Below are 13,752 nucleotides of genomic sequence, written 5' to 3' on the forward strand. Positions count from 1 at the left end.
ATGCAAATTTCATGTTCAGTATCAAAAACCATAAAGTTTGATACCCATATTGCCCCAACTCTTACGGTCCGGCAAATGTCCCCCCATCGGAACATCCGCGCGGCCTCCGGCCACTCCGATTTGTAGCCACTACTGCCAAAATGTCAAATTTCATGTCCAGTAGCAAAAACTATAAAGTTTGATACCCATATTGCCCCAACTCTTACGGTCCGGCAAATGTCCCCCCATCGGAACATCCACGGGGCCTCCGGCCACTCCGGATTGTGGCCACTACTGCCGAAATGTAAAATTTCATGTCCAGTATCAAAAACCATAATGTTTGATACCCATATTGTCCCAACTCTTACGGTTCGGCAAATGTCCCCCCATCGGAACATCCGCGGGGCCTCCGGCCACTCCGGATTGTGGCCACTACTGCCGAAATGTTAAATTTCATGTTCAGTATCAAAAACCATAAAGTTTGATACCCATATTGCCCCAACTCTTACGGTCCGGCAAATGTCCCCCCATCGGAACATCCGCGGGGACTCCGGCCACTCCGGATTGTGGCCACTACTGCCGAAATGTCAAATTTCATGTCCAGTATCAAAAACCATAAAGTTTGATACCCATATTGCCCCAACTCTTACGGTCCGGCAAATGTCCCCCCATCGGAACATCCCTGGGGCCTCCGGCCACTCCAGTCCAGGTGGTGGCCAGTTCCAATGATCGACTCCCGCGACTGGCATGTCTTAGCTGGTCCTTGCCTCCAAGCCATCTGCTCTCGGAACTCCAGGCCGTCTGCTACCGGGCCACCAGGCCATCTGCTTCTAATGTGTTCTCGTTGACGTCCAGCAATAGAATGAATTTTCGGGACCGACCGAGCCGAGTTTTGTTGGCTCGTCGACGATCCGAAAATTATGAGGTGGAGTGGGAGATTTTAGATACATCAATCTCACGTCTCTCGATTGACTGATTGGGAAACGTTCGTTCATCCAACCAGCGTGCACCAAAAAGAGGGGAAATTTGCCGAGAGGGGAATTCGTCACGTAACGTTTTCGCTTCGCGAAAATTTCGGATTGACACCACGTATAGAAACCTTAGGACAAAGTTCTTTGTCAAAAGCAAAAACTGCTCGAATGGAAGTGCTCCATTCTCGAAACAAAGATCTTTATTGAATTTGGAGAGAAAAAAAGTTTCTCGAAGACACAATATTTTAAGCCTCCAAAAATGAGAGTTGGGAGGGGTAGAGTTTCAAATAACAGGCCACGTAGTTGATGTACGAGCCCCTACTCTAAATCACAAAAATAACAGTGCTGAAAAGTGGTTTGGTTTGGTTTTGGTGTCTGTTTGAGTGCTGAAAAGTTCAATTTTTCGCACGTGCTATAACACTTAACGTGAAGGCTTCCATCATTGTCATGATTTTTCATTCAAAGGTATACATTTTGCGTCGCTTTCAATATTTTTTGACAAAATTCCTTCAACAAGTTGTTTAGAATAGTGTCTTACACATGCTGATTCCTTTTGGTAACGATTATCCCATTTCTTGTAAAGTTATGGAAATCGTCATCAATCAATGGTTGCCGACTAGGACGTCAATGACTGTGCCACAAAATTATTTAAATTTTGAAGCACATTTGATTTAGATCAAAAATACTTTCAGTGGCTTCGAGAAGGCAACAACCGGCACATGTTGATTCCTTTTGATGCTGAAATTCGTTAAATTGAATTTAATACAGAATACTTTATAAGGCTTTCTAGTCAGAAATTTACCAACACATTCAAAGTATGTTTACATGACAGCTGGACGTTTGTTTGCATCAGGTTTCCTATCTCTTTCTAGCAAAAGTTTTTTGTCAGGCGACTTCTAGCTGGTTTTTTTGATTGACTGCCCGATATGTCAGCCAACATACTTCGCAGGGCTGTGACAGCTACAGCTCGATCATTGTTTGCATCAGGACACTGTGACGAGGAGTTCGTCATTTTTGAGTTAAATTATATTTTTTTCACTGGGCCTAGAAAACCTTATAGTGATGATCAATTTTCTTCGAAAATGATCAACGGCTTCACCTTAATTCAAATGGAACTGCATTCGAATGATCAAATTCGAATTCGCTAATTGGAACGACAGACAGCTGTCAAAAGCAGGAAATCTTCCTTTTGCAATTCGATGCATAAATTACTTTTTACCGTAGGCAATTTTAATACAATAATTTCAAAATCAAAAGAGACAATAAAAAGTTTACTTACATTCTGGTCGCGAGCGCTTCCGCCGGCTTGATCGCTTTAGAAATCTCCTCCGCTTTGGCCATAATCGTGTACATGCACTTGATGTTCGAGTCCATGCAGTCGGTCATCTTCGTAACGGAATTCTTGTAGATTTCCACGTTGTCCGCCGTTATCGAGGAAATCGAGTGCAGCACCGAGCACAAACTCTCGGTCAAATTGTCCACCGAGGCGGCCAGCAGCTGGGCTTCCCGTTCAATTTCGTTGAGGGCGTTCGCATCGATCTGGTTCAGGTGCGGCGGGGCCATGAACGGCTTTGGCAGCAGGCCGTAACTGCCTGCGGCGCTCGTTCCTCCGGTGGCCGCCGACGGAGTGCTTTGGCGCGAGTTGGACGAATCCTTGCGCGTCACCGTCACCGGGCTGGCCAGCTTAATTTTGTACTCCAGGTTTTCCGCCACAAAGTGTGTCATGTTACCATCGACTCGAACATGGCCCTCCAGATTGTACGGGAACGATGCATCTGGAATTGACGGATTAAATTTCGAAATCTTGATAAGAACCAATCCAACCCCCATCAAAAGGTACCTTTCCGTTTGTCACAGTTTAGTGAATCGGGTCGCCTGCGAGTTTGCGACGAAGAGGAAGAGGACGATCCGGAACCGTCTGGGCCGGTGGCGAGATCATCACCTCCGGTCGGATCGGTTGCACTTCCGGAGCCGAAAAAGTTTTGCGTGTATGCGATTTCACTGTACGACTCCGTCATTGCCGCCGGAATGTCGTCCGGGTCTTCGGATGCGTCGGGATCGGGTCCGATTGCGGTACTGCGGGATGGATCGATAAACGGGTTTCTGGTTCCTTCGGTGGACATTGTGATCCTTAAGGGTTGGGACTTTTTGATTTTTGTTACACACCAACAGAAATGACTAGATTTTAGCTGCAATTTGTTCTCACTTTTAAACAATTTCAGAATTTTCAGAATGGAGCATTTCCATTCGAGCAGTTTTTGCTTTTTTCTACAATGTATTCCTTATGGAGCGAACTGTCAAAAACTGCTCGACGGCGGGTGCTCCATTGTTGAAACATTTCGAGCCAAACATTTCATTAGGGCACAAAACCAAAAACCGCCATTCGAGAAAATCGCTTGCAAAAAGTGGACAACTTGTTTCAATTCCTATTTAAAAAAGAAGCTTGACTGATGGCATTTTAACTGACGATTCGATAAATTACATCATTATCCTAAACTCTGCTTTAATGCTTCTTAATTTTTGTTGATTTTCGCAATAAAAATCATAATTTCGAGCCAAACATTTCATTAGGGCACAAAACCAAAACGTGAACATTCGGGATTATTCCACTATTCCATTCATTAGTACACTCCCTACATGCCCTCCAAGAATCAGATTGATAGCAAACTATTTACCATTGAAAAATTCAAAAACACAAAAGGGCACATAACAATTTTCACTCCAAACCAAAAAAAAGTTAATATGTGCCCTTTTGTTTTTCGTTAATTTTTAGTAGTTGTGGAACTTTTTGTGTTATAAAATGAACTTTTCATACATTCTTAACACTAATTCACTTCAAAACAAAGTTTGGTTTACTTTTCATCAAGCATTTCTGAGAAAAACTTCGTCAAAAACAATATTTAAAACGGTCCGCGGCAGCTGTTCAGTACACTTTTGAAGAATTTTATGTTTCACATAACTTATCTACACTATTCAATCACAAAACTTCACCAATAATCAAAATTTTTATTGAATTCCTCATTATTTCTAACTAAACAAAAGGGCCCGTAAACATCATTCAAAGCAACAATCTGGTGACAGCGCTTTAGTGCCCTTTTAATTCTCTTCGAAATTGCATTTAGAAAGGGCCCATTATGAACAGCAGTTGGAAGGCTGAAAGGGCCTAATAACGATTTTTTTTTAAATTATGATTTTTATTGCGAAAATCAACAAAAATTAAGAAGCATTAAAGCAGAGTTTAGGATAATGATGTAATTTATCGAATCGTCAGTTAAAATGCCATCAGTCAAGCTTCTTTTTTAAATAGGAATTGAAACAAGTTGTCCACTTTTTGCAAGCGATTTTCTCGAATGGCGGTTTTTGGTTTTGTGCCCTAATGAAATGTTTGGCTCGATTTAAAAAAAAATCGTTATTAGGCCCTTTCAGCCTTCCAACTGCTGTTCATAATGGGCCCTTTCTAAATGCAATTTCGAAGAGAATTAAAAGGGCACTAAAGCGCTGTCACCAGATTGTTGCTTTGAATGATGTTTACGGGCCCTTTTGTTTAGTTAGAAATAATGAGGAATTCAATAAAAATTTTGATTATTGGTGAAGTTTTGTGATTGAATAGTGTAGATAAGTTATGTGAAACATAAAAATTCTTCAAAAGTGTACTGAACAGCTGCCGCGGGACCGTTTTAAATATTGTTTTTTGACGAAGTTTTTTTCTGCAGAAATGCTTGATGAAAAGTAAACCAAACTTTGTTTTGAAGTGAATTAGTGTTAAGAATGTATGAAAAGTTCATTTTATAACACAAAAAGTTCCACAACTACTAAAAATTAACGAAAAACAAAAGGGCACATATTAACTTTTTTTTTGGTTTGGAGTGAAAATTGTTATGTGCCCTTTTGTGTTTTTGAATTTTTCAATGGTAAATAGTTTGCTATCAATCTGGTTCTTGGAGGGCATGTAGGGAGTGTACTAATGAATGGAATAGTGGAATAATCCCGAATGTTTACGTTTTGGTTTTGTGCCCTAATGAAATGTTTGGCTCGATTTTACATTTTATTGACTTGCTAGTGAAATCAGTAAAATACATCACATACCAAGGCTGTATATCATGACTCCGTGCCACTAAAACCAAAACAATAACAAACGAACAATGGACCGTGCCCGGAAAACCAAAACATAAACAAAGTCAGTGTCAGTGGAGTGAGAGAGTCAGAGATATCGATTTTGACAACCGCACTACTACACACTCAATCGCGAGTACCTTAGGTAGAAAGCCATGATCACATACTCTGTTTTGTTTTGATCACAACACTTTCATCGATTCTGAACGCTTATGAAAACTCAACAGTTTCTTGTATTATTTCCAGCCCGGGAGCATGTTGACAGCTTCCATACAAACTGAGCGTACCCCTTTTTGTGGGCCCAGTGGGCCTAAGATGGCTGCCTTCGATATTATCTAGCCAAACATTTGAAAATGGCAAATAGTTTAAATAAATATAGTTTTTGCCTTATTTCGGTTTAAAACGGCAAAATAAGCATTCTGGAATCATTTTGTTGAAAAACTTGTTCAGAGATACGCCAATTTAAAATATTAGTCTCGAACAGTTGGAGGGAGTGTGCCGCGAAAGCCGTCACGAAAAATAAGTTTCCCATGCAAATTTTGAGTTGCGTATTTAATGGGCGGACTCCAACGAGGCCCACTTGCCATCTGTCGGTGGATACGCGCAACTCACGAAAACTGTCATGTTAGGGGACGGCTGATTATTTCAAGCTGTTACCCAGTCAACTCAATCGGAATTCTGAAACGGAATTCAATTCGAATCGTTTACGTGTTCCGGTTTAAAGTTTTTAGCCGACGTTCTCAACAATTTAGCCCAGTTAACTCAATCCGAATTCCGAAACGGAATCTAATTAGAATCCTATACAAATTCCGTTTCAAACGCAACAACCGGTTCGAACAAGGAATCGGTTGTGGCGATTGAAACGAAATTCGTATACGATTCTAATTAGATTCCGTTTCAGAATTCAGATTGATTTGACTGGTAGTCGGTTTGAATCGCCCGACTAATCGGCCATTTGTTTCATTGACTCTTATTTCGATCGATTTAAAAATATGTAATTGATAATAAATATGTAGATGGCATGAAATTAGAGCTCTAGAACCTTAATAGGGAGTCTGGTAGAAGAGACAGATCCAAGCAGACACGAGTTTGACGTATCCAAACGAGTAAATATATAGAAATCTGCGTGTATGAACACGAAAATAAAGTGAGGTAAAATTTTGTCCGGCCAGCAAAATCAAATAGACAAATCCAGCGAAAGCTCAACGCTGCTTTTTGATGGTGAGAGATTTGACAGCTCCCATACTAAATGTCTCGATTTTCATACTTTTTGTTAATTTTCTTCTAAAATAAAATACTTAACATATGAAAACTATATATTTTTGGTGCCCAAAATTCCTGCTGAATCGAATGGTGTACTTATCTCAATTGCAAATTTTTCGAACAGTTTTTATTTTAATAATATTCTAGACACATTTTGTGCACCTTTTTGTGCATCAATTAATACTTTTATCATACATAATCAATTTATTGCTTAAAAATTGAGTTTTCTTGAGCTCGCATATTCAAATACATGGAAGCTGTCATTTCTAACACCATTGGCCACCTAGCGGCCATTTCAAACTGGATACGTCTATTGTGCGCTAGTGTGGTGCGTACGCGAAACGTCATAAAGCTCTCAAACTACCATAGATTTAGAAATTCGACGCCAACATTTCAAAAAGCATCATGTACAAACCATGCGTTTTGAGAAAAACGCATTTGAATGTTGAGCATCCATTTTTAATTCCTATTTTAATATAAAAGCAAAATAAGATGTTCTAATGATAACAAACGATGAAAAACGTTCCTTTTATTGATACTTGATCATCCAAATTTAATAAAACATTATTTCCGTAATTTTATTTGAGAAAAACAAACATATCTTCTTTTGAAATCACCAACGTTTATATCACCCTGCTGGCATTGAGGGGGACGCTTTGTTATGATTCGGTTTTCTTCGCCGAATGTACATGGCGCTTTGTTCATGTTGCTTTTTTTCCGTCACGAGGTTCATGTAGTCTTTTGTTTGACAGATTGACAGGGTTATATAAACAGGGACTGCTGATGGCAGAGATTTTGTTTATGTTACTTTATTTAAAATCATGATTAAACAGACTTTACTGAAGTAACTTTTGCTCATTTTTGGTGGAGAGGTAGCTTATTAGGAGTACTTTTAGAATATGCAATAACTCAGAAAGTGTCAAAATGTACATGATGTCTTTTGAAATGTTACCGTCGAATTTTCCAATTCATACGTCAAGTTTCTAATTTGATTACTTTTCCATTGTAGAAGATCAGATTGATTTCCATTGATTCAAATTCCTAAGCTAAGTACAATTTTCTAAGCTATGTGATTGTAGATAGACCATTGCTGTGAATAAAAAGAGACGAGTTCTGGAGTTTTTTTTAAAAGGTCCAATAAACCAAATTTTCAGTTTTTGCTTTTTGGGTGTTTTTGAAACCGCCTTGAGTCAGGAGCAAAACTAAAAATTTGGTTTATTGGACTTTTTCACAAAAAAAAAACTCCAGAGTTGTTCCATTTAATTTAAAGTGTGTATCCCGCTTACTCTGATGAAAATTGACGTATGAATTATATTGTTCATTTGATTTTGGTTAACCGCGGTGGATTTTCTTGAAATAATTCGAACTGCCAAAAATCCACCAAAGCATCAACCACATTGTTTAAACAACAAACTGTGGTAGAAAAGTATCCACCGCGATTAGTTTTTGACAGTTCGACGCCAACGAATTGGGTCCTAAAATGAAGCTTAGATTGCTGATATTATTGTTTACAGCAAAAAAGCTTATTTTTCTGAGCACAATGACCCTTTGTATGACCCCAAAGAGTTTAAAATGGATTTTTAAATCAATTTTGAAAAATTAACCTCGTGGTCCTTCTTGACAGAAAAGCTCCTACTTGACAGCTCGTTCCAAGGGGACCATAGTTGATCCATCGAAAAAAATGTTGTCTTGTCAAAAAAAAAAAAAAAATGCATTAAAATGAAAAAAAAGGATTAGAAATGGTTTTTAATCGTGTTTTTTACCGTTGTACATGAAAATTGACATAGGGCTTTTTAGTACCCAATTATTTCAAGAAAATCCACCGCGGTTATTTAACCAAAATTAAATTAACAATACCACTAATGGTGTGAAAGGGATACACTCAATGTTTATGTATTGCATGTTGCGAGATAAAATCACGATTCTACTTCGCTTTGACTGACAGTAGGTAATGGCCGCTGAACTACAGCAGTGGAGAAATCAGCAAGTTGAACTGAAATTCAGCTTTGATTTGCCTGTAAACCTGGTTTGTTTTGAATATTTTCCAAAAAGTCAGATGAAAACTCAAGGCAACCTTTGACAACAGCCAAAAATTTGTTCTGCGGGTGTCATGTGGCCATCCTTCTGCAGTCATATCGACGCCCACGATAATATTTTTTTTTGTTTATAGGACCTTATCAAAAGTGTCGAGTACTGTGAAACGTACACGGAACCGGTTGTTTCAAACAGATTGGTCGATGCAAAATAAATTGGCACTGGCAAGGTATGTTTTGCGCTTGCAACACTGCCAGTTTTGCTGGGCGTAAAGGGCGGTTGGTGTCCAGCGCATTTGGATCTTTCAAAGATTGGCCAATCTGTTTGCCTTGACAATCTGCAGTTGTTTCGTTTGAAACGGATTTCGTTTCCGAATCTAAAAAGAACACTGTTGAGAATTTGAATCGAACTTTTTTCGCTCAAGCGGAATTTCAAACGGAATTTAAACGGAACGCACTGTCAGGGATTCAGTCACAAGATTTTGATGTGCAGGTGCTGTACGCAAAATTGGTTACAACATTTGTGCTCCTGAAATCTGTAACCTAATTTTACAGTACGAGTTTCGTCGATTATTTTAATCAAGAAAAGCTTCGGTAAACTCGGTAAAATCTTGTAGCTGTCAAACCGGCGCGGATCCTGGAAGCGGACGGCGGCGTGCTAAAAATCTCTCTGAAAAATCAACCCTCGTAAACGTTTAGCTGAAAACCTTACGCAGAAAAGGTAAACTTCTCCATCCAAAATGTCGATCGGTGTGCCAATCAAGGTCCTGCACGAAGCGGAAGGACACATCGTGACGTGCGAAACCATCACGGGCGAAGTTTACCGCGGGAAGCTGATCGAAGCCGAGGACAACATGAACTGCCAGATGACGCAGCTGACGGTAACGTTCCGCGATGGCCGGACGGCCAACCTGGAGAACGTGTACATCCGCGGGTCCAAGATCCGGTTCCTGATACTGCCGGACATGTTGAAGAACGCGCCCATGTTCAAGAAGCAGGGCGCCAAATCCGGGACGGCGGGCCGCGGCAAGTCGGCCATTCTGCGAGCACAAGCGGCCAGAGGACGGGGCAGGGGCGGCGGCGGAGGTGGAGGAGGCGATCGGGATCGGGGCGACCGAGGTGGTGGCGGCGGAGGAAATCGTCCTCCAGGCAAGGGTAATTGGCAGGGACAGGGACCGTCCGGCGGCAGAGGCCGAGGAGGGCTGTAGAGGGCTCGGTTGGGCGGACGAGCGGTTTACCCTTAAGTTAAAACATAAGACATCTTACATCTTTGAAGCATTCAATTGTATTTCCTTTGAACAGAACTAATAAACAATCTCTGAAATGTAAAACAAATTAAAGTTCAATTTTTCATTATTTATTTATTTGATTTATTTGTCCCAGTGCCATAATGACACTCGCGCTTGTTCCTTTTTACCGAACGCCATTTTTGATTGAATGAAACACTTTTAAAAGGGTTGGGTAATTACACTTTTTCATCCAGATCGGTTTTGTACACTTTCAACGTTAAAACATGTTTTGCCGTAACACTTGCACATTATTTTTACGTGTGTCACGTAAAACGGGCCAACACTGTAACTATAAAAATCGCACTTCCCCATACGATTTTTTCAGTTCAACTACGATTACACTTTTTGCCTTCCTCACCTCAATGAGGAAAGGCTATAAAATCACTCGAAGAAGGAACTTCTTAATTCGACCTCGTAGACTCACCTTCACGTATACCTATCGACTCAGAATCAAATTCTGAGCAAATGTCTGTGCGTGCGTACGAAAAATATGCACACGATTATCTGGACTGGCTGGACCGATTTTGACCGTTTTGGTTTCATTCGATTCGTCTTGGGGTCCCAAAAGACCCTATAGGGAAATGAAAAAAATTGTCCCAATTCGCCCCATTCTACGGTACTTTTGTAAGTTTGATAATATTAACTATAGTTAATATTATGAAGCTACTTTTCTAAGCTTCATAATATTAACTATAGTTAATATTATGAAGCTTAGAAAAGTACCGTAAAATGGGGTGAATTGGGACAATTTTTGATCATTTTTGTTAGTAATTCAATGGTAAGAAACTTTTGGAAGCCTAATTTATTTTTCATTCATGGTACTTCAAAAGTTATGCTAAAAAACGATTTGGCTATAGTTTTAAATATTATAAAAGGGTGGTTTTTGTAAGAAAAAAAAAGGTATTTGAAAGACCTTTTTAACGCGTTCAAAAGATTGAAGGTCTGACAACTCCGTCAAAAGTTATGAGGGCTTAAGTGTTATTTATACACTTTTTGAGGCCAGATCTCAAATATTTTGATGAAAAATTTGTCCGGATCTATCATGCGACCCATCATTGGATAGGTAATCAAAAGACCATTCCAACAAGCCCAATAGATTGAAGATTTGACAACCATATCAAAAGTTATAAGTACTTTAGTGTTTTTAATAAACTTTTTTTGAGGCCGGATCTCGAATATTTTGATAAAAATATGCGAGGAAGGCACCAACCACCTAAAGGTGCATTATTTAACGTTTTTTTTGTGTAGTCGCAGTAGAACTGAAAAAATCGTATGAAAAAGTGCGAAAACGAACTCAGCAAAGTGCGATTTTCAGTTACAGTGTAGCAAGTGGATAATCAGGGTTACCCTTGGTCTTTTCTAACAATTTTTCATCAGAATTTGAAAATTAAAATGACTTGTTGTGCTTCGAATCCCGGACACTGATGAAAGCTGATTCGAAATCCGGACACTTTTGCTTCGAATTCCGGACACTCGTTTTTGCTAATGAATCGCACAAATTTGGCATTCTTTAGGCCTCAAATAAGCTGTTAACATCAAAACAATCGATATTTTATATAAAAATTTGCTTGAATTTAAGGAAATCAAAACCATAAATCGAGCCAAACATTTCATTAGGGCACAAAACCAAAAACCGCGATTCGAGAAAATCGCTTGCAAAAAGTGCACAACTTGTTTCAATTCCTATTTAAAAAAGAAGCTAGACTGATCTCGAGACTGATGGTATTTTTACTTATGATACGATAAAACACATCATTATCCTCAACTCTGCTTGAATGCTTTTTAATTTATGCTGATTTTCGCAATAAAACTCGAGATAAAACTCATTATTTAGAAAAATCTCGTTATTAGGCCCTTTAAACTTTTCAACTGTTGTTCATAATGGGCCCTTTCTAGATGCAATTTCAAAGAGAATTGAAAGGGCACTAAAGCGCTGTCATCCGATTGTTGTGTTGAATGATGTTTATGGGACCTTTTGTTCAGTTAGAAAGAATGGGGAATTCAGCGAACATTATGTTAATTGGTGAAGTTTTGTGATCGAATGGTGAGAATAAGGCATGTGAAACATAAAAATTCTTCAAATGTGTACTGAACAGCATCCGCGGGACCGTATTAAATATTGTGTTTCGGCGAAGTTTTTTTTCTGCAGAAATCTTTGGTGAAACGTAAACCAAACGTTGTTTTGAAGTGAATTGGGTACTAAAGCCCTATGCCAATTTTTATGTACAACGGTAAAAAACACGATTAAAAACCATTTCTGATCACTTTTTTTCATTTTAATGCAAATTTTTTTTTTGACAAGACAACATTTTTTCGATGGATCAACTATGGTCCCCTTGGAACGACCTGTCAAGTAGGAGCTTTTCTGTCAAGAAGGACCGCGAGGTTAATTTTTCAAAATTGATTTAAAAATCCATTTTAAGCTCTTTATGGTCGTACAAAGGGTCATTGTACTCAGAAAAATAAGCTTTATCGCTGTGAACAATAATATTGTGATTTCGGAAATAAATCGAAATAACAGCGCGAGTTTTTTCATCTCACGAAGCAATTTTGGGTAGTTTCTTTTCTGAGTGTATGTCAAATGTCACATTCGATACCAAAACCAAATTTCGCCGCGGCACCAAACTGAAATTTCGTGAGTGGAGTTGCGAAGAGACTAGCGCCGCGGCCGAAATGGATCAAGGAATTGACCTCAAAGTTCTGCTAGAAATAGCTCAATGGGCGTGGATTTGATGGATAATGCCATTAAGTCTAGTCTGAAAACGACAATGACGACAAATTCGGCTTTCGAAAGGGTGTCTTTGTCAAAACAAATTTTATAAATTCTGGGGCCCACCGAATCAGCAACCGGATTATCATGGCTAACTCGTGATGGGCTAACGGACCAGATTAACGGTCACTCGGTAATTTTGTTGAGGCCAGATAGCAACCCAGCCCAAGATTGTGACCAAAACTCTTGACATTTTATATCTCCTTCTGAAGCTGAGAACAAATTGAAAATTACATGACCCAGCCAAAACAGTTCTGAGTTCACTAATTATTTAAACATTATTGTCGCATTTCTTTGCAAAACCACGTAGAATCGCACGATGTTTTCCAACGACTTAAACAAAACCCAGCAATCAAAACAAAAAAGCTAACACTGATTCGAAACATGCTTTACAGATATTTCGCGACAGAAAATCGTCGCGAGAGATAAACTCGCTCAATTCGGTTTAGTGCCGCGGCGACAATATCAGCAATCTAAGCTTCATTTTAGGACCTAATTAGTGTTAAGAATGTATGAAAAGTTCACTTTATAACATAGAAAGTTCCTCAACTACGAAAAACTAACGAAAAAGAAAAGGGCACAATTGAACTTTTTTTCTGGTTTTGGAGTGAACATTGTTATGGGCCCTTTTGAGTTTTTGATTTTTTCAATAGGAAATTGTTTGTTATCAATCTGATTCTTGGAGGGCATGTAAGGAGTGTACTAATGAATGGAATCTCGAATGGAATAGTGGAATAATCCCGAATGTTTACGTTTTGGTTTTGTGCCCTAATGAAATGTTTGGCTGGAAATTTCTGATTGCCTTCCCGGTGCTTCGGACGACTATGAAATATTTCACGTAAAAAGTTTCGCATTTTTGGTAATCTTCTCGGTAATCTTATTATTTTATTTTATTTAATTGTTTTGACATTAACTACAGCGTTCAAACAACTTTAAATGAAAGTTGATGTTAAAATTCATCAAATAACCCTTTTTTGACAATTATAATGCGAACTTATATTTATTCAAATAATTGATAAAACAAGATGAGGTGTCCGGGTTTCGAAGCGTCCGGATATTCGAATCACGACGTTTACAGATCGGAAGCAACGCAAAACTCCATATAAAAAAACGCCCAAGAAACGATCAAGGAAAGGGTTACGAAAAGTTTTTTCTTAATGTAAGGTATGCACTTCGGAAGAAACCGGTCAAGAAAAATTTCAAATGGGCAGCAGTGGTAGAGAAAGTAAGCCAGAGAGGGTGAAGAAAAGCCCCAAGAAAACGTTCCGTCTCTTTTGTACTGCCGTTCGTAAAGCTGTTTCTTGACCCCCATTCTTTTGATTAGCATACCAGCC

At 39.1% G+C, this 13,752-nt stretch overlaps 2 protein-coding genes across 2 annotated transcripts; one reads left to right on the top strand and one right to left on the bottom strand.

The window, feature by feature from the left end:
* Positions 1-2,197: 2,197 nt before the first annotated feature.
* LOC6037088 (BLOC-1-related complex subunit 6) lies at positions 2,198-3,250 on the bottom strand. The gene is made up of 2 exons (XM_001846989.2): positions 2,791-3,250; positions 2,198-2,725 (listed from the first exon to the last, which is right to left on the bottom strand). Exons 1-2 carry the CDS (start codon positions 3,071-3,073, stop codon positions 2,226-2,228), a joined length of 783 nt encoding a protein of 260 aa, XP_001847041.2. The 5' UTR covers positions 3,074-3,250; the 3' UTR covers positions 2,198-2,225.
* A 5,711-nt stretch (positions 3,251-8,961) lies between these two features.
* Positions 8,962-9,699, top strand: LOC6037093 (small nuclear ribonucleoprotein Sm D3). Its single transcript, XM_001846988.2, has one exon. The coding sequence runs from the start codon at positions 9,100-9,102 to the stop codon at positions 9,565-9,567; it is 468 nt and encodes a 155-aa protein (XP_001847040.1). The 5' UTR covers positions 8,962-9,099; the 3' UTR covers positions 9,568-9,699.
* The last annotated feature ends 4,053 nt before the right edge of the window (positions 9,700-13,752 follow it).

This window comes from Culex quinquefasciatus, chromosome 2 (genome assembly GCF_015732765.1).
Source record: "Culex quinquefasciatus strain JHB chromosome 2, VPISU_Cqui_1.0_pri_paternal, whole genome shotgun sequence".
In the NCBI taxonomy this organism is placed as follows: domain Eukaryota; kingdom Metazoa; phylum Arthropoda; class Insecta; order Diptera; family Culicidae; genus Culex; species Culex quinquefasciatus.

What these genes read in the sequence shown, in the direction of transcription:
- LOC6037088 (XM_001846989.2), bottom strand. Translation starts at nt 3,073, where the DNA reads ATGTCCACCGAAGGAACCAGAAACCCGTTTATCGATCCATCCCGCAGT. An exon ending in AAACTGTGACAAACGGAAAG is followed by an intron (nt 2,726 to 2,790) that starts GTACCTTTTGAT and finishes CGTCAATTCCAG; the next exon opens with ATGCATCGTTCCCGTACAAT.
- LOC6037093 (XM_001846988.2), top strand. Translation starts at nt 9,100, where the DNA reads ATGTCGATCGGTGTGCCAATCAAGGTCCTGCACGAAGCGGAAGGACAC.